Here is a 26,321-nt window from a genome sequence, read left to right on the forward strand (position 1 = left end):
CAGTAATTGGGATGTTAGGAAGGTTTCTTTGCCGTCTTCACAGGCTCAGCTTCTCTGCACTCACACAGCTCTCAGTTCTGCAGTCAGTGTGTACACAATCTCTGCCTCTCCTCACCTATTGTGTAACTTTCTTTATGTTGTGGGCGTTGTGTTTTCAGTTTGTTGTGGGCAAAGCAGCATTAGACTTAGTAGATTATTCTTTATTAGCTGCTTTAGGCTGCCTGCACACAAACAGATTTGCATTGCGTAATCCGCAGTCGGCATCTGCACTGCGTATCTGCAGCAAATACTGTTTGTAACCTGCTATGGAAAAACCCTTCTTCCTGCACACTTACCAGTGTGATTTCCATGAGCGGAGGGAAAATCGCAGTACGTTCTATTTTAGTGCGGATTCCGCACAGATGGCATCCATTGAAGTCAATGGAAGCTGTCCGACCCGCGGCCCATGCGCAATTGACATTGTGGATAGGTCGCCGGTACCCACGACAGCGTGGGAAAAACAAACATCAAAAATATATATATCTCTATCTCTCTGTTCTGCGCATATCTGATGGTGAGATGTAAATGAAAGAAGATAGGTACGCGTGGCCGCTGGCTGCCGTCAGGGCTGGATCCTGCTGCAGGCTCCCGCATGTGGAATCCGACCTGGTCATGTGCAACCTGCCTTACTGGGTCTTGTGTGTTTGCATGGTCATAGCATATATAGAGATCTATATAGACACAATATATAAGCTGTGACCATAAAAACTCACAAGAAATAGTAAAGCTACTAATTAAAGATCAATCCAGTAAGAATTTGCCCACAGTATCTGGAGATGCATATAATGCCCACAATTTAAAGATGACTGCACATAGCAGGTTTGGTAAATCGATCAGTAGAGACAGAGACTGTACACACTGGCTGCAGGCCTGACAGCATGCAGAGCAGTGTGAGTGCAGGGGGGCCAGTCTGTGAAGATCCTCAGCAGTAGTCACATCTTCAGTTGAAAGGATGCAATCTGCTGTGGATTCACATTAAAGTCTGCACAAAAGGATGCAGTTTTTCATGCACTTTTTGATGTGGATCCACACCAAAATTAACTATGTGTTAATGTAACTTAAAGGGGTTGTGTGGTTTCAAATTAATTTTTTTTTACTGGCTGGGCATGGCTTAAAATAAAATAAAAATAATAAAAAAAAAAAAAAGTATACTCTCGTGTCTTCAGCCTCCGGGGAACCACTTTCTGGCTCTGCTGCGCTGTGGACAGAGTCAGTCTATAGCATCACCTTCTCGAAGTCCTTGCATTATTCCCAGGATGTGCCCAGCCGGTAAAAGTTTTTTTTATTTGAAACCACACAATCCCTTTAACAGTCCAAGTTACTAGAGAAGCTGAATGCATAACAACAGGCAGTGGATTGCAGAGGGGCTGCACTTCAAACTTCATTTACAGTGGTAAAACAAAAATACAGTTTATTACAAGATTAAGACAAACGCAGGTTATTAGATTAGCACAAATTGTCTGAAAAGTTAGGCATGCCTTAAGGCTTTGAGAAGTGTGAGTACACTTGTATAAAACCCCTCTAATATGGCATTTTGACTTGTGATAAATAGGTTCACCCACAGCTGCTGCCTCTGTAAGGCTGTTGTACACAAATCTACAGCTGTGCTCCCACGAGTGGTTCGGATTCCGCAAGTAGGAGGCCTCCAACAGATTCCTGCTGTAACCAGGCTGGTGATCCTGCGTTCCTCCCTTAACTGTACAGTGAATGACCACGGAGGCTCGCAGGCGGTCATGTGTAGTACAGTTTTTCTTTTTTGTTTGTTTACATTTCCCACGCCGTCGCTTAGCGATGTCGCGGGTACCTGCAGCCCATACAGAATGTTAATTGCGTATAGGCTGTTGGTCAGATGCCTTCATTGACACCGGATTCCGCGGTAAAAGCAAGCATGCTCCGATTTTTTTCTTTTGCTCACGTCATACGCAGTTCGTATCCATGAGTGTGAAGGAAAAGTCAAAAAGGCATGTCTTTTCATGCCCGTGTTTTTACCACGGAACGTCCGCACGGACGCCGATCGCGGAATCCAAATCCATTCGTTCGAGCCCGGCCTAAGTCTGTTCTGTGAAGAGAATGCCAAGATGTCCCACAGATGAAGGGTAGTCACTGTTGAGTAATGTATGCAGCCGCTGGTACATTACGGTAACTCCCCTGTGTTCTACCATGAAAGTAGATAGCAGGAGGAAACATTTGACGAGATGATAAAACAATCTGTGAGGGGAGTACTGAGTGGGGGCAAACCATTTAGAGAGGACCGGCCATCACGCTTGACAGGGGTATAACCAGGACTTAAAACAGCCTTGAGGAGGGTTATAGAAAGTAGGTGGTGGAGGTGTTGCCAGCCAGGTGAACCCAACAATGGTGGGTGGACGACATATGATGAGAACCGACAGATCCTGCATAAACCCATACAATCAACATGCCAGAAACGTCATTTGTTCTGCATGTTAGGGGTTTGTAATGTGTACTCAAACGTGTCAATTTTGTGTTATTTTAGTTTTTTATCACAATTCATGGTTCAAAATAATCAGTGTTGTGTAACCGCAATATTTTTTTAATCACAATGTTGTATAAATTTCAGCAACCCCCCCCCCCCCCCCCCAAACTGGTAAATGTGAAATTTAATATAATTATTATAATATTTCAGCGGTTAGCCTCTATATATCGCCCCGTTGTCCCTGCACTAACATAACAAGAGGGCATACACTCGCCTCTCCCCGCTGTGTCCTGTGGCGCTTCTTGCTCCTCCCTCCCTTGTTAAGAGGCTGCTGTCCTGCCTGGTTTATGGGGCGTCGCAGACGCTGTAGCCAATGACAGCTCAGCGATCAAGCTCTGAGCCTGCAAATGTGACGGGAGACCTGTAGCAGGGGCGTGGAACACAGCGGGGAGAGGCAAGTATATGCCCATGTGTTATGTCAGTTCATGGAAAATAGGGTTTTACAGAGAAGCTACAACTTGGAGAACACCTGTAAGTTTAGTACTAAATTAATAGCTAAGTCATGAGGAATTTCCCTGAGTTTTACGTTACAAGGAAGGCTCAGCAGAATTCCCCCTTTCCACTGGGTAGGAAATGAAAGTATTTAAGTTATGTGATTTGAAAGGTTATAGGTGTTTTTTGTTAATAAGGCTCAAATGGGTTGTCCTACAAAAGCTAGTTATCCCTTATCCACAGGAGAGGGGGTAACTTGCTGATCGTAGGGGTTCCAATCCCTTTAACCACCCCCTCCCCCCCCCCCCCCTCCCTGATCCTGAGAACGGGGGTCCAGTGCATCCAGTAATGAATGGAGTGGCGGTCACATGTGTATCCCTATTAGCAGTGCTTATTCAATGAAGGCATTGCTGAGCAAATCCTACTGGCTTATATGGTGCCTACAGAAATCTGGACACCAATGTAATGCATGGACGTTCGGGGTCTGACTGAAGGAGAGATGCTTTTTGCAGCAGCTCTTCACTTTGGCTAATAGAGGACGGTCTTGAACGGGGCCCCCCTCCCTACTTTTCATATCAATATAACTTATCATGAACATTTTTAAGATGAATTGAAGCCATTTAAAACATCTGGTGTGGGTGAATTAAAGCGGTTTTCTGCTACTTTAACATTGACCTGTTCCTTTGGATGGGTATTCAATATCTTGATTGGTGGGGATCCATTGCTCATCCCTCCACACCCCATGATCACGTAATTGAAGAGGCCTCAGCACTTGAAAAAAGTAATGACCTGCCCAAGAAGAAGCTGTGGCACTCCCGTGAGGGCCGTGGACTTTTCAGTCAGCTGATTGGTGGGTATCCTGAGTGGTGGATCCCCATTGATTAGCTTTTGATGACTTATTCTTAAGGATAAGTCATCAATACTAGAGTCGCAATGAGCCCTTTTAATAAAAACTAGGGGATGGAAAAACTGGAGGGGCTTCTTATTTTTCAGAGTTCCTTTTGGAAAATGGAAGAAGCAAATGTGGTGGATGTTGTTTTTAATTACCTTTCTTTTCTTGATGTCCTTTGAATTTATAGGTGGAAGATGAAGAGGATTTCTTGAGAAAACTAGATTGCAAGCCTGAAGACTTACTAAAAGTTGTCTCAATTTTTGGAAACACCGGTGATGGTAAATCTCACACTCTTAACCACACGTTCTTCTATGGACGTGAAGTTTTCAAAACCTCGCCTGCTCAAGAGTCCTGCACAATTGGTGTTTGGGCAGCATTTGACCCCATCCATAAAGTTGTAGTCATTGACACGGAAGGACTGCTCGGAGCCACTGTCAACCTGAGTCAGAGAACCCGGTTGCTTCTTAAAGTCTTAGCCATTTCAGATCTAGTTATCTACAGAACTCATGCAGATCGTTTGCATAATGATCTATTCAAGTTCCTCGGTGACGCCTCTGAAGCCTACTTGAAACATTTTACTAAAGAGCTGAAGGCCACCACTGCTCGCTGTGGTTTAGATGTGCCCCTTTCCACGTTGGGACCTGGAGTCATCATCTTTCATGAAACTGTACACACCAAACTATTAGGATCAGGTAAATCAATTTTTGCTAACAATACAATTGCAGCATTGTTCTGTATATATCCGATGTAAAGACGACCTACAAGAATGTGGTTGCGTTGTAATGTACAAGTCCCAAACCTTGCTCGTTAATCGGCTTTTTCAGTGGAATAAGCTAGACCCAAGACGCTTTGACTCGATTATCTTAAAATGTTTTTAGCATTAAAGGGGTTTCCCAGGGAAAACACTATTGTTGACTTATCATGATAGGTCCTTAGTAGTTGATCGTCCTTGGCCCACAATCCGCAACCTTGGCCGATCAGCTGATCTGGTAGCCGCTGCACCAAAACCCAGTGTAATGATCGGCGTTTGTAACTGCAGGTGCAGCTCTCGTTGAAATCAGTGGGAGCTGCGCCTGCGATTACAAGTGCCAGCCACTACACAGCGGTTGGAGCCATCTGCTCCTTACCCCTCTGTAAGGCTCATTCACACAGGCGTATTGTCACCACGTATTTCATGTGCGTAACACAAGGTGAATGGAGGCGTTGACTGTCAATGGACTTAATTCGTCCATTAACACCTGCGTGTGGGCACTGTGTATCGATACGCAGGAGAAATAAATCGCAGCATGCTCTTTCTCTGAGTATTATATGCAGCCCTTGTATAGGCAGCATATTATACGCTGTCTATACCCATACATTGCATATTGGGAGTGTCTCCATACGCATCCCTGCTCTGAACAGCTAAATTGCACTGCGTATGTCCATGATTGCGTATTTTGCGGGCATGTGCAGTGTCATACGCAGCCCTACACAGTCTCTGCTAGCAGAGCGTATGTGCTGTAATATGTACAGCAGTGCAGGAGACCCACAGCATTGTACGCATACGCCCGTGTGAACGAGCCCTCTGTATTGTCCCCTGATGTATTTAGGCCGCCCCTTAGCCGCCTTTTTCTTAAATAATTAACCCCAATTTTGATAACTTCTCTGGGTATTGTAGTCCATCCATTCTGTTAATTCATTTAGTTGCTCAACTTTGAACCCCCTCAAGCTCTGATATGTCCTTCTTGACTACTGATGCCCGAAACTGTCCACAATATTCCATGTGTGGTCTGACCAGGGACTTGTAAAGAGGAACAACAATATTGTCATCATGTGTCTTAAGACCTCTTTTGATGCACCCCATGATCCCATTTGCCTTGCCAGAAACTGCCAAGTCAACTGATTTTTTTAAGTCGCCTAAACTTAAAACAAGCACACTTTACGTCAAGCACCCGTCACCACGCTCCAACAGACTCTCTGTTGTTTGGTTTAAGTAGCTATCAGCAGCAGTAACTCCTGCAATGACTCCTCTGTTTGGAAAGCACCCAACAAGTTCAGCAGCTGCAATTTACCCGACCTTAGGCCTCCTGCACACGACAGGGTTGGATCCTGCATGTGGGATCCCGCAGCAGGATCCGACCATATGCCTGGCCGGTGACCCTGTCCACCTGTCCAGGTTCTTCTCACTCCGTACTGCAGGGGCGCCAGCCGCCGTGCTGGAGTGCATGCTTAGTACAGAGAAAGCCGCGCCGTCGCGAGGCCATGATGCGGATTCCGCGACCCTTCTGCAGCGCTCATTGCAGAACGGCTGTGAGACGGAAAATCGCACAGGATGGAACGTGCTGCGGTTTCCCTGCCGCAAGCGGATATTTCTACCCTTGTGCAGAAAGCAGCGGGTCTCCATAAAGGGCCATTAGCAGTATATGCTGCGGAATCTGGGAACAGCCCTGGATTTTGCAAATCAAATCCGATCGTGTGCAGGAGCCCTAAACTAGGTAACCCTTAATCACCTGTGCAGAGCACTAAAGATTGAGCACACTACCAAACTCTGTGTCTTTACATGTAACAGTATATGCTGTTTAAATATAACAGTGTAATCCCGGGGGTCCTATCAGCTGATTGGCTGGGGTCCTGAGCAATGGAGCCAAGTCTATCAACTATTGATGACCTGTCCTGAGGATAGGTCATCAATAGTTTTGCCAGGAAAACCCCCTTTACTTTTGATCAGTGCTTTTGGTTATGACTGTTTACATCTCGTTTGATCTGCTGCTTCTGTAGTGTTAGAATGACACACAAGATTTTCACTACTGACAGTAAAGGAAATGACTAACTATAGAACTGTCGATGAAATATAACAACCGCTTGTTTACTCCAATCTGTGATTAATGAAATAACTTGGACATCCTCCGACAGCTTGTTGGATTCCTCATCAGATAAGCAAGTAGAACGGCGAGAGCAGTTATGTAAAATTAGACTTTATACTGATACCTGATATGATATTGATATCCTCATCTATATATATGTGAAGTCCCTGCTCCCATGGACACTTTTTTGAGCCCATGAACTAGACAACCTGTGCCTTCCCCACTAGATGAGTGTCTGAGATCAGCATGAAGTATATATAACAAAGTTGTCATGTCTAGTGATCTTTTAGTTTAGGCCTACTCAAACGTTTCATGTCTTAAAAATTGATGACTTCTCTACTAGATCAGCTGGGATCTGTTACTCGGGAACCGGACCGATCAGCTGATCACTAGGCTAGTTGTCACTGTGTACGGAGCAGAAAGCAGTTAGTAGCTCTGTACGTTGTGCAGTGGTCCGGCATGGTATTGCGCCTATTCACTCCTTTGGGAGCTAGAGTCCACCAGAGTGAGGGCTGCTGTTAGTAGCTCTCCGCATTGACTTGTAGTGAAGAGTCCGGAGCGTGGGCCTTATGGACCGGAGATGCCTTTATGAAACAACCACTCTACTTTGTAATTGAATTATTCAGATGATTCTTTTCTCTAACGGATAATCAGTTTGATCCTTAATTGCATGCCATAGCTGGATAGTCGTTCTTCCGACCATGATGTTATTCTTGTGTCTGGTTAGACTGCAGTCTATGATTAGGTCCTAAAATAAGTTGGATTCTTATGCCATTCAGTTAGGTCCTGTCAATTTAGGAAGTTCTGTCTAAATGAAGGAGTTTTCTGCACTACCATACATTTATGGATACCTAAATTCTAGATCTAAGAGGAGTTGCATAGCTGTCACAATCATAGGTCTGTAGATAAATGTGTTCAATCTGTAATATGGGATGGAATATTATAGAGCTATAGATGTACTTTTCCTTAAGTTTGAATACACCCCCTCCAGCAAGCGAGTGCTGTGATTGGATCACGAGTGCCGCTGCCTCAGCCAATCAGAGCATGTGCTCGATGAACCAATCGCAGCCATTCAGGGATGTGAATGGCTGTGAATGATCAAGCGATTTTCGGGGAAAACCAATAATAATGATAGATAAAAAGATTTACAAGATCTGAGACATATATGCAGTTACAAGCACTGTCCACTACACCAGGTTCGGAGCAGCAGCTTCTGCTCTAACCCCTGTGTATTGCAGCACGGACAGTGAGCGCCTGTTCACTGGGTCCTGATCAATGTATCCAGCCAAGCAACCGTTGACCAATCCTGAGCATACGTCATCAATAGTATTTTACTGGAAAACCCCTTTTAAAAGCTCAACATTTTTTATTGAGCCGATAATGACAGAAGTATTTTCTCATCTGAGTTGTATATAGTATAACAAAAATTGAGAAAAACTCCCATCTCTATTTCAGCATATATTCTCATCTTTTAAAACAAGCTGCCCCGATGAGCTTCCATTGCGGCCTACTTGCTCCTGCAGCTATGGGTGGTTGCCACTGTGTTCTTGCTTCTTCCTCCTCTGTTCATGCCTGACCTTTGCCCGCAGGGCTAGCACATACCTCCGCCCAGTCTCTAAAAGGGTTAGTGTGCACTACCATAACTCGCGCTCACCCCTCCCTAGTCATGCTTCTGCATTCCTTATATTAGGCATCCAGACCCTAGGGTGGAAGCCTAAACAATTTGTCTCCTACTGTCATTTCTGCTAAAGCCCCTAGTTGTTTGTTCTGACCATTGCCTAACTTAGATTATTCTAACTTCCGTGCTCCTTGACCTTGCCTGTATACTCTGGACATCATTATTTCCTGCCTTGACCTTCAGCTTGGACCCCTTTATTGCACCTGTGCCGCCAGTGCTGACTATAGTCTGTTTCTCTACTACGCTCCTGTTCAGACCTTCAGGTACTGCTACCCGCCCAGTGCAGCGTCAGCAGCCACACTACGAAGGCTGTTTGTGTTTGTGTAACAGCTTGGGGGCCCTGCAGCAATAACCATGGTCATGGGTGAAAACTGGAATACTTCAGGTGCTGCCTCCTCAGTGTGTGACAGCAAGGCGGATCCACAATGACCTTTCTGACACAAGCTATGTGACTACTGCACATCGGCACATGCAGCGCACAGGTGCTTTATTCATATTCTTTACAGAATCTTAATTATCCCAAAGCAGACCTGACTTTCCTGTATATTGTCACGTTGGCCCTACATTCCAGTCTGTCTTTGTCACTAAGTATTAATTGACCCGTAGAATTCAGAAACCATTACTCGTTTCTTCTTTCACAACAAGGCTTGTAGCTTTGAATATTAAAGAGCCAATAAAAAATATAAGGAGCTTGTGCTTTCTGGAGGAGTTTAGCATCATCTGTCAGCATGGAAATATCCTTGAGGGTACGAGCCGCAGGTCTAAGGGTGGTCTCACATCTGCGTTCGGGATTCTGCTTTCCTGCTCTGTTTGGGGAGCAGCAAAGGGGAATCCACATAGCTGAAGGGTTCAGTGTCTGAACTGAACAGCAGTGGACAGACCCCACTGACTATAATGGGGTGCGCCCGCTTTCCGCCCAGCTGTCTGGTTTTTGGACAGAAGAAACAGTCCTCATTGACTGTAAGGTCAGGCTTTTGTCATGGTGTCCCCGTCACTTTACTGGACAAAATTGTGCTGAATGCTACGTTCTTATTTATGGGTCCCCCCATAAATTTAGCAGAATCTGTGGTGGATGTTCCAAATTGAACCTCCATCACGGATGTGAACACATTAAAAGTTATGTCATGTAAGAAATCTCCCTGATTCTGGATTAACGAGGTTTTCTGAACAGGAATTCTGTTTTCTATGGCTCTTCAATTGTCTGATCGGTGGTCCCTTACTGGTCAGAAGGTAATGGCGTCCTAGTAACATGTCATCGCTTTCTGTGACCGATATAGCTCTTAAAGGGGTTGTCCCGCGCCGAAACGGGTTTTTTTTTTTTTCAACCCCCCCCCCCGGTCGGCGCGAGACAACCCCGATGCAGGGAGGTAAAGAAAGCTTACCGGAGCGCTTACCTTAATCCCCGCGCTCCGGTGACTTCAATACTTACCGCTGAAGATGGCCGCCGGGATCCTCTGTCTCCGTGGACCGCAGCTCTTCTGTGCGGTCCATTGCCGATTCCAGCCTCCTGATTGGCTGGAATCGGCACGTGACGGGGCGGAGCTACACGGAGCCTGCATTCTGCACGAGCGGCTCCATAGAAGACTGCAGAAGACCCGGACTGCGCAAGCGCGGCTAATTTGGCCATCGGAGGGCGAAAATTAGTCGGCACCATGGAGACGAGGACGCCAGCAACGGAGCAGGTAAGTATAAAACTTTTTATAACTTCTGTATGGCTCATAATTAATGCACAATGTACATTACAAAGTGCATTATTATGGCCATACAGAAGTGTATAGACCCACTTGCTGCCGCGGGACAACCCCTTTAAGTTTTCTTATTGTGTCAGCTTATCCCAAAAAAGAAAAGTGGCTTTGCCTATTGTGTTTATTTCCGGGGTTGTTTAATGAAGACATCAGCTGTCAATATGGATGTTGTAGAGCGGTATCTCTAGTTGAAGGTACCCCTCCCGCTATGAACAAACCGATGGCTAGTCTAGTATCACTTCACCCACACCAGTTGCATGTGACCACTGCAGGCAGTCAAGGTTGACTTCCGCCGGTAATTGGTTGCAGTGGTCACATGTCCCATTGTCTTGATGTCATCGCCCTCCAGCAGGAAATGAAGACCGGTGGGAGAGAAGGTGATGCGAGTATGATTGCTTTTATTTTTTTGCAGCATTAAGTGCACTGATTGAAAAATGTATTTTGCTCCTGGATAATCCCCAGGGAATTTCTGTTCTTATGATCCCCATAAACTAAAGTTATGGGCTCATAGGAGCTGAAGTTCTGAATCTGAGGGGCGTGACACGCATACTTGCCTTCCTCACCATTACCCCACTGTCCGCTCTACACCATCACTTCCTGTAGACTGTAGTAGTCTGATCATAGAGCACACACTCTTTGTACAGACAATACAGGGAGTACATGCCTCCAATATGGATGAGCCCAGGGAACTTTTTAAAAATTAAAACTAAATATCTGCAATGTCTTAAAGAAAAAAAATTAACGTGTTATTTATCTTATATATATTTACACCTAATTAATATCCCTGAATAAAGGCCCATTTAGACCTAACGATTATCACTCAAAAGCCATCTTTTGAGCAATAATTGTGTCCAAACGCGCGGCCATCATGCATTATTCGTTTACCTTCTAAACGTTAGCGATAAAATTCAGCGATGACTCTCTTATCAGCTCCGCATGCTGAGTTCTCAGCTGGTGGTGATAGTATTTTTTCAGCTGGTATCCCGCTCGGAGCTCTCAGCAGGATACCAGCTGATGGGTCCGAGAACAAAGCAGCTGTATGCAGATGACAGCGCTCCCTCTGTTATCTGCATACAGCGACTGCCTTCATTTGCACCCTATTAAACTCTAAAGTAGCTAATTAGCTACTTAACTAGAGTTCAATTAGAATTGCTCCTTGTACTGTTTTTGTTATCACAACGAATGGAAAGTGAAAATTGACTCACCCGGTGTTCAGTGGGTTATGCCTGATGAGTGGGGTCCCTCTGACACCCATTGTCCAAGTAAGCGTGTAAAGGGGTCTTTGTGTCCATGATCCAGTGGATACCAGAGGGACGTCTAGGGTAGTGAAACAGCTTTCCGGATAACCAGGAGCCCCCAACAAATGTCCAATAGAGATAGAAAAGTGCTCACCGTGGCCTTTTTCAAATAAAAACTTTTATTACAACGCATTTCGGTGTCCTTCTCTGTCATGTCATTCGCAAGGCGGGGCTATCCCCCAGTTTACGTAAGTTAGTGACGCAATTTTAAAATTATTGAAGAATAAATAACTTTCAATAGTGGGTTGTTGTAAAAGTTCATGTGAAAACTTCTATATTAATCTATTTATAAAAATGGTCCTAAATGTTGTAAACACTATTCGGTAATCACATAAGAATAATATATCTAATATACTTCTCTAATATACTTGATTATTGACCCACTATAAAAAATGGATATAAGTTAGGAAAGTTATTCTTCAATAATTTTTAAATACTGACTGTATTCCCTATATATGCATGTATATGTTATTTATTATATATCACGCGAGTCTCAGGAACAGCACTGCAAGTTTAGGCTTTTTAATGAGTAATTGTGTAATTAGAATAATTTATTTTGGCTGCGGCAGAGAAATATTAATGTCTTTCTCCCTTGGGGAAAGAATAAAGTTTGTTTTAATGATGGAACTCACGTTGCGCTCCATTCAACCAGACACGTCACTAACTTGTGTAGACAGGGGGATAGCCTCGCCTTGTGAATGACGTTACAGAGTGCTGAGCAGCATAAGGGACAGACGCCGCACATGTAAGTGACACATAAAAAAGGTTTATAAGTGTATGATTGTATGTTTCATGTATTGCTTGAGAAAGGCATTCCTATGCCGAAACACGTTGCAATCAAAGTTCCCAAATGAAAAAGTCCACGGTGAGCGCGGGTAGCTTTTCTATCTCTAATTAGCTACTTAAGAATTTATGCAAAGTGATCGCTCAAAACTGTCACTCTAACTGCCGTTTGAGTGTTTTCTTTTTTTTAAAATGACCCTCTTTCCGTGTAAATGGGCCTTGCATGGGTTGTGCAAAGTTATAAAGCTATTCCCTATCCATAGTGTAGAGGATAACTTTATGATCAATGGAGGTCCGACCTCTGGGATCCCCACCAATTCGGAGAATGGGGTCCAATCGGTCACCAAGTGAAAGGTCGCGCAGGTATGTCGCTGTTACATAAACTTCAATGACCGTGCCAGAGATGAACAAGTTCCATTGTCTCGGCAGTCTCTGGCACAGTCCTTTGAAATGAATGGAGTGGCAGCACGACCTTCCGCTCTTTTCACTCTGGGACCAACCACCACTTTTATTCTCAGGATGTGTGGGGGTCCCAGTGGTTGGGCCTCCACCGATTATAAAGTTATCCCCTATCCTGTGCATAGGGCATTTCTTGGCACAACCCCTTCTACATATATGAGATGTTCCCTTTAAACCAATGAACATCTAGGTTTTTTCGAAATGGCATATATACTATATAAATTTTTTAAAAATATGTGTCTTGCAGAAAAGGCCTCTGAAATACCAGAGAAGGTAATTCAGGACCGCTTCCGGAGGCTTGGTCGTTTCCCAGAAGCCTTCAGCTCGATACATTATAAAGGAACGCGTACCTATAACCCACCCACTGACTTCTCAGGCCTTAGACATTCAATTGAGCAGCAGCTGGAGAACAATACCACACGATCATCCCGTCACCCTGGGGTCATCTACAAGGCTTTAAAGGTAAATCTACAGCAAGTACTTTTCAATCCCTGGCTGATGAGTGTTAAAGTGCTCTGAAGGTATCTTAATCTGTAGTAGATAGCAAACAGATTTATTTCTGCAATACACTTTGATTGCAACTTTTTTTTTTTGCACTTTTTGGGGCTCCTCCGGGATTATGGTGTCACAAATATTACCGTATATACCGGCATATAAGGCGACGGGGCGTATAAGACGACCCCCCCCAACTTTCACCTTATACGCCGGTATACAGTGGAGAAAAAAAAAAAAATCATTACTCACCTCCCCCGGCGTCCTGTCGCGCTCCGGCAGGATGTCGCTCGCTCCTCGTCCCCGGCGCAGCATTGCTTTCTGAATGCGGGGCTTGAAATCCCCGCTTCCAGAAAGCTAATACACACGCCGGCAGCCATGACATTATTGAATGGCTGTGATTGGCTAAAACACACGTGGCTTCAGCCAATCACACTATTCAATGACATCATTGAATGGCTGTGATTGGCTAAAACACACGTGGCTTCAGCCAATCACACTATTCAATGACATCATTGAATGGCTGTGATTGGCTAAAACACACGTGGCTTCAGCCAATCACACTATTCAATGACATCATTGAATGGCTGTGATTGCTAACACGTGCGCCTTCAGCCAATCACAGCCATTCAATGCTGTCATGGCTGCCGGCGTGTGTACTAGCTTTCTGGAAGCGGGGATTTCAAGCCCCGCATTCAGAAAGCAATGCTGCGCCGGGGACGAGGAGCGAGCGACATCCTGCCGGAGCGCGACAGAACGCCGGGGGAGGTGAGTAATGAATTTTTTTTTTTTACACTTTTTTTTTTTTTGTATTACCGGCGCATAAGACGACCCCCGACTTCAGACCCGATTTTTCGGGGTTCAAAAGTCGTCTTATACGCCGGTATATACGGTACTTAAATACACTGTCCAGCTTTAAACTATTGATGGCCTATCCTCAGCACAGTAAGTCCTATCGTTAGCACAGCATAAACTCAGGGGATTTTCCCAATTTAGACGAGCGCACCAATCCAGCATACAGCTGACTGGTGGGGGTCCCAGCTTGTAAAACCCTCCCAATCTACTAATGATGACCTATTCTGATGATAGGCCATCCATCATCTAAAGCTGGGCAACCCTTTTAAGCTGTACTTAGAATGGTTGGAGGCTACCTCATCTTTGTAGTATTCTGAAAACTGCTCTCTGGATGGCTCCTCTCGAAGAGATGTCTGATCTGAGGAAGACTCAAATGGCAACTTTCAGAGTTGGTCCAATCGTAGGATGTGCGTATATTTACTGGGGAATATCAGCAGGAAGCCGAGGTAGTATTTTAAAGAGGGGTTGTACCAGAAGTACAAGTTATTTCTCTTGTCCCCTGTCATCCTCAGTGTGGGCTTACTGCATCCCCACAGTAAGAAGGAGATTGAGTGGAGCCATGGTCATACAAGCTCGCTTCCACCCCATTTATTTTAAATGGGATTGCTGGAGATAGCTGTAGTATTAGCCCTACTGACCCCATTAACTTATATGTGGGGCTGCAGTATATGTTAACATACCAGAGGTAAGCGGTCATGTTTGGTTGTGTACACAATTGGCCTTTACGCTCAAAGTAATATAAAAACCCAATAGCCACTTTTTCCATAATAATGTATATTTTTTTTAAGGTAAAGGTCACAGTGGGTTAAGTTTTATAGGCTTGATGTTATGTACTTGGTTTCTCTTAAGCCGGATTCACAATGCACTTGCTGTGCCCCCTCAGCTTTTCTATCCCAGGGTTCCATCAGGATCACGAAAAACAGCATTCCAGTTGGAACCACGCGCTTTCATTAGTCAGACAAAGGCCAAGAAGGTCTCAATTTGACCAGGTTTTCTTTCCGGTGTTTGTGCTGTTTTTGGTGATCCAAATGGAACCCTGGAACAGAAAGGCTGAGCAGGCACAGCAAGTGCAATGTGAACCCAACCAAAAGTAGGTATTTCCATCTTAGAAGTTTATGGCATATCCACAATATATGCTATATATGTCTGATGGGGTAAATCACAAGTTACATTATCTTTTAACACACAAACCAGTGTCTATATAAATATACATTACTGATCATGTTGCTTTTCAGGCACTGAGCGATCGCTTTAGTGGGGAAATACCTGATGATCAAATGACACACAGTTGTTTCTTCCCTGATGAGTATTTTACCTGCTCTACGCTATGTCTTAGCTGTGGGTAAGTATCTCTTCATTCTTGGTATCTGGCTTTGGCCAACAAGACTGTACTTTTAAACAACATTTCCTATTCACAGGCCATAGTGTTCCTTAAAAACATAACTTTTTCTAATTCTGGGCCTATGGCCTAATAGGACATGTGGATAAGGGGACGTTCAGGTGGGACATCACTTTCTTAAGATTTAAAGAGATTTTATGTTGATGTATTGCTGGCTCGCATTCCTGGGTTATCCCCCTCTCCTCCCAAACGGTAGTACAGAATAAAGTGTGCTGCAGACCCTTCAATGTAGTACCAACAAAGCAACCCACGTGTTCATGTCACTCTTTATACTTGAATGGGCTGAGCTGAAGACCCAGCCGCACACAAACAGACGTTGAGTGTCCGGTACTGCAGTAAAGGGACAACGGTCCTTCCGCTGCAGATTTTGGTGCCTTTCTGCCGCTCCACCATTTCAGAATAGAATCTCCATCCCTGTAATGTGGGTTCCTGTCTGGTCTTCATACTGCCCATGGTTCAAGCAGCAAGAAGGTAGGGATAGGGTTGCCCTCAAAACTGGATATTTTATTACATTTAGGTAAAAAAAAACCTCAATAATTATGCTTAATTTCTGCTTTATAGTTCTGTACAAGTTTCTTGTTGCTGCTGTCTTATTCTGATCTCCTGTTCTCTAGAGCAGGATGTAAGAACAGTATGAATCACTGCAAGGAAGGGCTTGCTCACGAAGCATCAAGACGCTGTAGATACTCCCATCAGTATGACAACAGAGTGTTTACTTGCAAGGTAAGTCTAGCGACTAAAAACATCAGCGCTCGAGCAGAGAGTTTAGATATGCAGACTTCACTGCTGGATCGCGGACTTCTCACTCGGCGCTTCACCTTCTATGTGAAGCACTGAGTGGGGAGCGTTTAGGCGCAGCGAGAAGCCAGCAATCCAGCGATGTTTTTTATGCTGACTGCTGCGTGAACAAAGAGCTTTGGTTTTTTAATTTGGTCACTGAGTATTTATCTACCGGTAATAGCAGAATTGGACAAGGTGCTTACTGTAAGCTGAGACAGGAGTGTCTCGGGCTGTCTGTACACCTATATCGAGATCTACATTAGCTTAGAACTGTAATAGATTTCCTGTATAACTTAAATCAGTACTTCTGTCACACTGTGGCGTTCTTGCCCCCTCCCTGCAGACCATGTTCCCTTTTCTGAAAAGTGTTGTGAGCAGGTCTACATTATAAAAAAAAAAAATAATATATAGTTTTCAAAAAAATTTTTTTGTAAGCACAAGCCATGCTTGCCTCAAGGTTTATGCTTTTTTTTCATTTTGATATTGTAGTGCCTATATACTACACGCATATATACCGCTGCTATATGATACACCACAATATAGCTTATACTCTGATACACTCATTATACATGTATATACATACACCTTAAACACACATGCTGACTTGACTGCCGCTGGGCTAAGTGCGCTGTCTGAAGCTTCGCACCCTTACTTGCTACATTGTTGTGTGGAAACACTGCACAGCAGAAACAATTTCCTCTTAACCAATGATGGTGCTAGCATTACCTTAGAAATTGCACTCCTATCTAGGCCACGAAATTATGATAGGTGGGGTTGAACTCTCAGGGTTCTCAATGGGCTTTTCTGTTTTTATAGTAGAACAGTTTCTTTAACTTGCCCCTAGAATTGGAATTTTTCTGGTCCCTTATCCTACTTTCTGTTGGTTCCTTAACTTTTTCGGAATATTTATGAAGTTTTGTTTTTAAATAGGGAGTTGTGTTTATACATAAAATTATTTTGCCTTTATTAGGCCCCCTGCACACGGGCGGAAATTCTGCGGCGGTATTTCCCGCAGAATTTCCGCCCCTGGACGCCTGCATAGGATTGCATTACAATACGCAATCCTAGGCAGACGGCCACAATTTGTCCATGTGAAAATACACGCGGAAAACAAATCGCTGCATTCTCTATTTCTGTGCGGGTCTCGCAGATCAAAGAGCCGGAGTCGTGGGAGAGGTGAACGCCGCACTGGTCCCTGCAGGGGCTCGGGTCGGGTCCCGCTGCGAGAATTCTCACAGCGGGATTCGACCCGGCCGTCTGTAGGCGGCCTTAGGCTGCCTGTCCACAGACGTTGCGGTATCCCACGGCGGATCTCTGCCGCCCGGGAGCAAGAGCCAGCAGACGTATCTCCGCGGTGAGCCTATCTGACAGGCTCCCCACAGAGAATCGCGGCAATGCGCAGCATGCTGCGATTTGCCGCCCGCTAGTGGAGAATCGCTATGATTCTCCGCTCGTGGACGGGGGCTGCGCTTTCCATAGCAACGCCGGATTATCGCCGCCGGGAACGCAATTCAAAAGCGCCCGTGGACAGGCAGCCTTAAGGCTAGCTGCACATGACCGGGTCGGATTCCACACGTGGGAGACCGTAGCTGGCATCTGTGTGTACCCGACCACCTTCTTTTTCTGTACTGTGGATGGTCAACACGGCGAGTTGTTGGACATGCGCAGTACAGGGTTTTTTAAAAAAAATCACTGCTTTTCCTGCTATGCGATGACATGGGTACCCGCGACCTTTCCGAAATGTCATTGCAGAAGGCCTGTGGGTCGGACGGCTTCTATTGACTTCAATGGAAGCCGTCTGTACAGAATCCGCACTCAATGACAGCATACTGCGTTTTGTTTTTTTTCTCCCTCCGCGAGTGGAAAATCACAATGGATTTTTTCCGCTCGTGTAGAGGAAAAACTCTTTTCCATATCGTGCTATGGGTGGTATTTGCTGCGGAATCGCGGGGCGGGTTCCTGCTCCGGATTCTGCTTGATGGTCACGTTCTTAAGTCGTAGGTCATAAAATTATGATAGGTTGGGTTGGACCTATGGACATTCCCTGCTTTGAGGAGCCCAAAGTCTTCACTCTTAGCTGGAGAACTCTCTGTACATGTACAAAAGGCAAGACCAAGACCCTAGGAGAGAACTGAGCACTTAAATTCACACTGAATGGTAATGTTGGAAGCAGTTGACTGCCAGCACTGCCTCAGTAACTTGTTTGATGTGTTGCTGTGTATGCACGAGTATGCTGCCAGATATCACCCACTTGACTTATAATATGGTCCATTGTGCTTCCACCAATTTTTCTAGCAAAAGCCCTCAAAACTTGGTGTGGTGTTTTTGCCATCAAAAGTGATTAAAGGGGTTGTCCCGCGAAAGCAAGTGGGTCTATACACTTCTGTATGGCCATATTAATGCACTTTGTAATGTACATTGTGCATTAATTATGAGCCATACAGAAGTTATCAGAAATTATTCACTTACCTGTTCTGTTGCTAGCGTCCTCGTCTCCATGGTGCCGTCTAATTTTCAGCGTCTAATCGCCGGATTAGACGCGCTTGCGCAGTCCGGTCTTCTCCTTTTCTCAATGGGGCCGCTCGTGCCGGAGAGCGGCTCCGTGTAGCTCCGCCCCGTCACGTGCCGATTCCAGCCAATCAGGAGGCTGGAATCGGCAATGGACCGCACAGAAGCCCTGCGGTCCACCGAGGGAGAAGATCCCGGCGGCCATCTTCACCGGGTAAGTAAGAAGTCACCGGAGCGCGGGGATTCAGGTAAGCGCTGTGCGTTTTTTTTTTTTAAAGTCCCTGCATCGGGTTTGTCTCGCGCCGAACGGGGGGGCTATTGAAAAAAAACAAAAACCGTTTCGGCGCGGGACAACCCCTTTAATAGAGATGAGCGAGCGTACTCGGAAAAGCACTACTCGCTCGAGTAATTTGCTTTATCCGAGTATCGCTGTGCTCGTCCCTGAAGATTCGGGTGCCGGCACGGAGCGGGGAGCTGCAGGGGAGAGCGGGGAGGAACGGAGGGGAGATCTTTCTCTCCCTCTCTCCCGCCCGCTCTCCCCTGCTCCCCGCTGCGACTCACCTGTCAGCCGCAGCGGCACCCGAATCTTCAGGGACGAGCACAGCGATACTCGGATAAAGCAAATTACTCGAGCGAGTAGTGCTTTTCCGAGTACACTCGCTCATCTCTAGTGATTAACCTGTGAACAGAGACTTTGTTTTATTTTGTCTGTTATATTGTACTCCAATCTTCGTATTCCTCTCTTTTAGGCTTGTTATGAAAGTGGAAGAGAGATGCATGTGGTACCCAAAACCTCGGCATCCACAGACTCCCCTTGGCTGGGTCTTGCCAAGTATGCATGGTCTGGGTAAGTCCTGTATTGGGCCTCACTTGACACCATTATCTGCAATACTTAATTGAGATGCCTCTTTGTACTAATGCCTGTTTCTTGCTTTTACATGTAGGTATGTGATTGAATGTCCCAACTGTGGGGTGATCTATCGCAGTCGCCAGTACTGGTTTGGAAATCAGGATCCAGTTGATACCATTGTGCGCACAGAGATACAACATGTATGGCCAGATGTAAGTGATTCAGTCTTAATTTTTATGAGGCGTTTACTTTGTTACATCTAGGGCAGATATCCTTAATTTTGCATATATGTCCAGCCACTAATGAGAAGTAAAGCTCGTCCACGGTGTTTGCCAGTCTTCACAGTCCTGCATGCTCTTGTAACCGGTTTATGTTCCTTTCTTTGTAAATATTGAATGTGAGATTTAAAGTGGATATTGACCTCTTCTAAATATTAGGAGACTGTGACTTGTACTATTGATAAGCTATCCTCGGCATAGGTCATCAATAGTCGATCGGTGGAGATCTGCTGCTCAGGATCCCCACCGATCAGCTGATCATCCGCCCTGCTGTCAGTGCAGCGGGCTGGATGTTGACGGTAGTCAGGGCCAAGTGTATTAGCCGACTTCACTGCCATTGAAATCAATGGGAATGCTGTCTCCTATTACCCTTCTGGCTCCTTGTTGCGGTCAGAGCAGGAAGTATAATGGGAGGCCTTGCTTCCATTGATTTCAATGGAAGTAAAGCCAGGTATTACATTTCAGCCCTGACCACCGATGACAACATCCAGCCCTCTGCACTGAGACAATAAGCTGATTGATGGGGATACAGAGCGGCGTACCCCCACTGATCAACTATTGATGACCTGTCCAAGGGTAGGCCATCAATAGTAAAAGTCCTGGACTACCATTGAATTTAAAAGCTAGATTAAGATAACCCCTTCCTCCCCAACGGGCTGTAGTGATGGCCCGCCAGATATTTAAAATAATGGTTCAAAATGTTCATCACCTTGAAATAAAACACTACATTTTCTTACAATTCTTTAGTCTGATGGATTCTTGAAGGATAACAACAATGCAGCACAGCGTCTTCTGGATGGTATGAACTTTATGGCCCAGTCTGTGACTGAATTAAGTATTGGACCCACAAAAGCAGTGACATCTTGGTTGACTGATCAAATTGCTCCAGCCTACTGGAAACCAAACTCCCAAATTCTGGTATGATTGTGATTTCTTTATTTTTTAAAGCTTTTAATTTTCTTTTGTTTTTAGGTTGCTATAGTTCATGGTGCGCATGTAGTAAAATGCAGGATCTGATCCAAAGGATTCATATAAAACTTTCGTTTGTACGGCTGTTCTTGTGGATTCTATCCAGATTTCATCTAAAGATAACTAATATTCATCAAGCAGGGGTTTGCCACCATAATAAGTGATGATCACTTGCATATGCCATAATTTACTAAGCACTGATCCCTAGAACAATAGGCCTGTGGTGCCTTTGTCATTTTTTTCTGAAACGCAACTGTAGAACGAACGCAACCGTACATCAGCGCCTTTATTACCAGGGGTATTAGCAGTGTGCAAGTTTTCCAACTCCACTTAATTCACTGGTCCATAAAATAAGAGGGTCTGTAGCCATGTTTGTTTCAGAAATCAGTGAGGTGAGCTCATGGACCACATCCATGGCATCTTCCATCCTGTCTGCGTACCTATCAGAAGGTGCGTCTCCAACTTGTATTACTATTAAATCTAGTTCTAATTGCTGTTTACTTTCATAGGAATGTACAAAGTGCAGAATCCCTTTTAAGGATAATGACACCAAACATCACTGCCGTTACTGTGGAGAGGGCTTCTGTGACAGCTGCTCATCTAAAAGCCGTCCAGTGCCTGAGCGAGGTTGGGGACTGTCCCCAGTTCGTGTATGTGATTGCTGCTATGACTTGAGGGGAACACATGCTGGTAAGACTGTCATTACCTGTCCCTCTATGTACATTTCCAAAAAACCCTGCCTAAACTGTTTTGGTTGTTATTAAACTGCACTTAATAAGACCTTGAAAAAAAAGCTTTGTCACTTGACTATCTTTGTTGACCTTTTCTTCCCTTTACACAGTGTCCGGTGATAAGATGTTAATTGTTAAAGTTGCCCATTGTATAAGCAAGTCTTCACATTGACTAATAGTAAATAATATTGTAGTGTAGTGGTGCTTTACTTGATAATGGATTTATGGGATTATATAGTTAATAAGGTAAAAAAAATGACACACATCCATCTATTTCAAGCTATCCATTTACTTTGTCGATCCAGAGGAGGGGAAAACCCCCTATATGGTATTTGCAAATTGCCTTATAATACTGGAAAAATTTCTTCCCGACTTCAAATCTGGCATTCTAGAATAAATCCCAGGATCAACATCCCCTCAGCATAAATCTAGTATGCATAACTAGTGATATTATTACTTTCCAAATCCCTCTTGAACTTGTTGAGTGAATCCACCATCACAGCATATTGGGCAGAGAGTTCCATAGTCTCACTTCTCTTAAAGTAGAGAATCCCCATCTATGATGAAACCATCTTTCCGCTTGACGTACAGGATGCCCTCTTTGTTACAGGCCCAAGTGTTAAAACCTGTACTGCCCATTCATCTATTTGAGCATTGTAATAAATCGCCATCTTTTTTCCAAACTGAATAACCCTTCTTTTTTGGTAGTACAATAAACCCTTTCCACGTTCCCTTAATTGCCTTGGTCAACCTCCTCTGTATTTCAGCTGTGTTCTCTGAGGTCGCATTCAGACAGGCGATAGAATCATGTCAGTTTTGTTAGTTGTGGGACGCACGAAAATAGAACCCGTTCTTTTCAATGGGTTTATTTACATGGACGATTTTTCTCCCGCAAAGACACTGCAAGATGCAACCGTCGCAGAATGTTCTATTCTCCTGCGAGATTTACATGAAAGTAGAACATGTGGCTGTGAGGTCTCCTGCACAGTACATGACTGGAGTGTCCTGTGCGATGGGTATCGTGCCCGCCCGTGTGAATGCCCTCTTAGACACAGATATCCAGTCCAGAATTGTGCGCAATACTCTTTATGTGGCCTGACTAGTAATTTGTACGGAGGCAAAACTACAGTATGTTCTTATTGCGGCCAGATAACATTTGCCAATGAACTAGGGGGTGAATATTTTTTGTATTTATCCTTTTTTCTTTTTTTTTTTTGCAGCGGAGGGCAGTGAAGAGGATGAAGGAAGTACTGTAATAGCAAGAAAGGTTGGTGAAGCTGTACAGAACACATTAGGAGCAGTGGCAACGGCCATTGACATTCCTTTAGGTAAGAAGTTATACTATAAATAAACGGACTTGGGGTATAATTATAACACTAGAAGTGCCCATACACAGGCCCATTTACACTGGTAGACTTGCTGTTGGTAAACAGCACTGATCGGTGACCTAGCAATTAGATCTGCACTTGTTTAACTCCATATACATGGAGCAATCATCAGCACTACATGTGTCCGAACGATTGGTGGTGAAATCGTATGCATAAAGTTTCATTATCACTAGCAGCAAATCTCTGTTCACATGAGGCAATGTGCTGCTAAAATCCAATGACTTTTATGCCCCCATAAAAGATGCAATCAGCTCATTACTGTGTATGTTTACACAAGGCAGTGATTGGGAACAAGTATTCAAAAGTGCAATTGTTGGGTAAATTGGCCTTTAGATAAATATTGGCCATATTTCTGATTTCGGTGGGATCTGCTGACTATCTAGTGTGTGTGTATAGGGGTCCCAAGACTCTCCCCTGATGCCATATGTTAGGGAGGTGTAAAGGACTGGACATGTTGAATTTCAACATGCTGTTCCCTTGATCCTCATGGGAGATATGCTGCTATTAGAGGAGTCTGACAGATGAGAGTTGGGAGGCCAACAGCTATTTTAAGTAGTTGGAGACCTTAAAGTTGGCTGTACACATAAGATAAAAGTTGGCCAATCTCTTGCATGGCAGAGGCATGTTGTTCCTATGGAAATGAAGTTGATGCCAGATGAGGTTTCTGGTAGGGGGTGTATTCTCCTCACACTTTGAATTAAATATGCATGCTCAGACGAGTGTGCGTGTTTATGGAAGATTGCTGTGTGTGCATACGCACATCTGACTCTGCTGTGCACATGTTCCCCATAGACGTCTACGGGCATGCGTATCACCTGTCTGAAAAGAATCAGATTTTCAGACCGTGTGTGGACTACACCTGCGGACAACGCGGTAACAAGGATTTGGCTTAGGATATAAATGTATCCCCCTTCACCTCCCCGAACAGCACAATAACTTAGTTTATGTCCTGTTACGAGGTGACCGGTTCCCTTTTTATGACCAAATGCAGTTGAACGTTTTTAGTTTAAGGAGTTTTTTTCTCTTATGTTCTTTTAAAATAGTTTTTGTAAACATCAATTTTTAAAATGGGTTACCATTGTGTTTTAGGTTGGTGGAGGTGTTTTTGTGTTTTTACTTAGTGTTTCCCAGAATGTCTTAAGGGACTGATATAGCATGCTACATTGAATGGAAAAAAAAGGGGGTTTCCAGCCAGTGCTGGCTGTCACAGCCGGGATACACCGGTTCAGAGCGGAAGCCGCTGCTCCGACCTGTGTAGTGGTCGGCACTTGTACTTGCAGGCTCAGAAATCAATGGGAGTGCACTTGTAATTGCAGGTATGCAATTACGATCAACGGCCAATCTACAGGGGTCGGAGCAGTGACATCTACTCCGATCCCCGATGTAGCCTGGAACTGACATCTGGCGTCGCCTTGAAAACCTCTTAATTAAAGTGAATGTCATTATTAGTTGTACTTTTTTTTACAATTCTTCATTTTGTTTTCCACACTTAATTTCAGGCCTAATGAAAGACGCAGCAAGACCTGCCTATTGGATTCCAGACCATGAGATCACACATTGCTTCAACTGCAAAAAAGAATTTAACATCAAACTCTCCAAACACCATTGTCGGGCTTGTGGACAGGGCTTCTGTGGGGACTGTTCCAGTGATAAAAGAGCAGTACCCTCCCGGGGCTGGGATCATCCTGTTCGTGTTTGTATTAACTGCAATAAGAAACCTGGTGACCTATAACCATATTCCATTACCATGTTTCACAATTCAGTACCTTCTCAGGGCTAGATAATAATGGGACCTAGCTTCATCTATAGGCTTCTTTACCAATGCATGCTCAGACCTATCAGCTGTGGTCTCTTATCATCATCCTCATCATCATCCTTATTATTACCATCATCATGGCACCACATGTGCTCTGTTTAGGAGACTGAAAGCATATAATCTGCACTTTGTAACGTTGGAATAAAAATCAACTTCATATGCACCTTGCTGCTCCACCACACTAGGACTTTTTATGTTTAATTTCTGGATCTCTTCAGCCGTTGCTTTTCAGTATGACAGCTGAGATACTCCTGATGATACTCTTCCTGCCGGAGCGTATTTGTATTCCAGCACCTATCAGGGCATTTTGCAACGTTTTCAGCCTTGGGCTCCTGGTCTTGCATAAGGGGTTCCAGTACTACTTAAAGGGAAGCTGTCATCTCTCCAACAGTCACACTGATTGCAGCGATATATCTGCTGTATGTATCTGTGCAGTAGTTTGGGAGAAACTTGCATTTTATTACGAGCAGCCACACAGAGGACTCTGGGTATTCATGAGCTGTAGTTAGCTATGTGCAGTAATAGTGAGATGGCTGACGGTCATTGGTTAGTGGGTGGGTGTGGCTAGCCCTATGTGTGGGCGGTGCTAGCTGCTCATGAATATTGAGAACTAGTCCTCTGTGTGGCTGCTACTAATAAAATGCAAGCATCTCCCAAGCTACTGTACAGATAGATACTTATCATTGTAATCCACATGCCTATCATTATTTTATGCTATCAGATAGGCCAGCGAAAAGATGACTGCTTCCGTTCAACACTTAATGATTTTATGTTAATTTATATGTGGAAATCTTAAAATTTGTTAAAATGTTCTTCTTTTTCCATTAAAAAAAAAAAATTGCTTTCCGTTTAAAGGAGTTGTCTGAGATGAGTGTGTGTGTTTATATATAAGTGTGTGTTCTAAGGTCATGGAATGTTGTAAAAAAGGTATATTCGCTGGCATGGGCATATTCACAGTCCTCCCCGCCAGGCTTTGTTTTACATGGCAGCAGCAATGACATGCCCGTGTACACACGTGACTGCTGCAGCCAATCAGTGGCTTTAGTGAGATTCTGCTGTTCACTGCTGAAGCCAGTGATTGGCTGCAGCCGTTGTGTATGTATGAAGCCTTGTGAAGCAAGACTCTGGAAGGACTGGCAGTGCTGGACTGGTGGGGAATAGAATCAGTGAGTAAACCTTTTTATATTACATTCCCTGCCTTTAAGAAAAAAAAAAATCTTGGACAACTCCTTTAATAAGTATTGGTGAGTCTGAGTTGCTGTGTGACGGGTGTTAATCCAAACTCAGACTTTGAACTTTTCAGTGATCCTGATTCTATAATGTCAGCCATAATATATTTAAAGTTGTAGGTTATTTTTTTAAAGTTTTCACCCATCCACTTGATGAAAACTGATCCCAAGAATGGGGGGACCTGTTTTACTGTTGAAGATGCTGGCTTCTATTTCTGCAGTGTAGTGGGTAATAGAGCCGCTGGTCACACAAGTGCAGCAGCAGTTCCATTCTTCTCACTGGTGCAGAAATAGCCAAGCGCCTTGCTCGACTATCTGTCTGCTTCATTCACTTCAGTGAGGCAGACAGAGATAGTTGAGCAC

At 44.4% G+C, this 26,321-nt stretch overlaps 1 protein-coding gene across 1 annotated transcript in view; it reads left to right on the forward strand.

The window, feature by feature from the left end:
* The window catches only part of ZFYVE1 (zinc finger FYVE-type containing 1), a 29,427-nt gene extending 4,514 nt beyond the window's left edge, over positions 1–24,913 (forward strand). The window contains exons 2-11 of the mRNA XM_066608368.1: positions 4,045–4,549; positions 12,911–13,125; positions 15,246–15,352; positions 16,024–16,132; positions 19,447–19,544; positions 19,642–19,759; positions 20,573–20,743; positions 21,304–21,484; positions 22,746–22,853; positions 24,413–24,913. Coding sequence (XP_066464465.1) covers positions 4,045–4,549; positions 12,911–13,125; positions 15,246–15,352; positions 16,024–16,132; positions 19,447–19,544; positions 19,642–19,759; positions 20,573–20,743; positions 21,304–21,484; positions 22,746–22,853; positions 24,413–24,645 — 1,845 coding nt within the window. The 3' untranslated portion in view covers positions 24,646–24,913. The remainder of the gene's footprint in view (positions 1–4,044; positions 4,550–12,910; positions 13,126–15,245; positions 15,353–16,023; positions 16,133–19,446; positions 19,545–19,641; positions 19,760–20,572; positions 20,744–21,303; positions 21,485–22,745; positions 22,854–24,412) is intronic.
* The last annotated feature ends 1,408 nt before the right edge of the window (positions 24,914–26,321 follow it).

Source organism: Eleutherodactylus coqui, chromosome 6 (genome assembly GCF_035609145.1).
Source record: "Eleutherodactylus coqui strain aEleCoq1 chromosome 6, aEleCoq1.hap1, whole genome shotgun sequence".
Taxonomy (NCBI): Eukaryota; Metazoa; Chordata; class Amphibia; order Anura; family Eleutherodactylidae; genus Eleutherodactylus; species Eleutherodactylus coqui.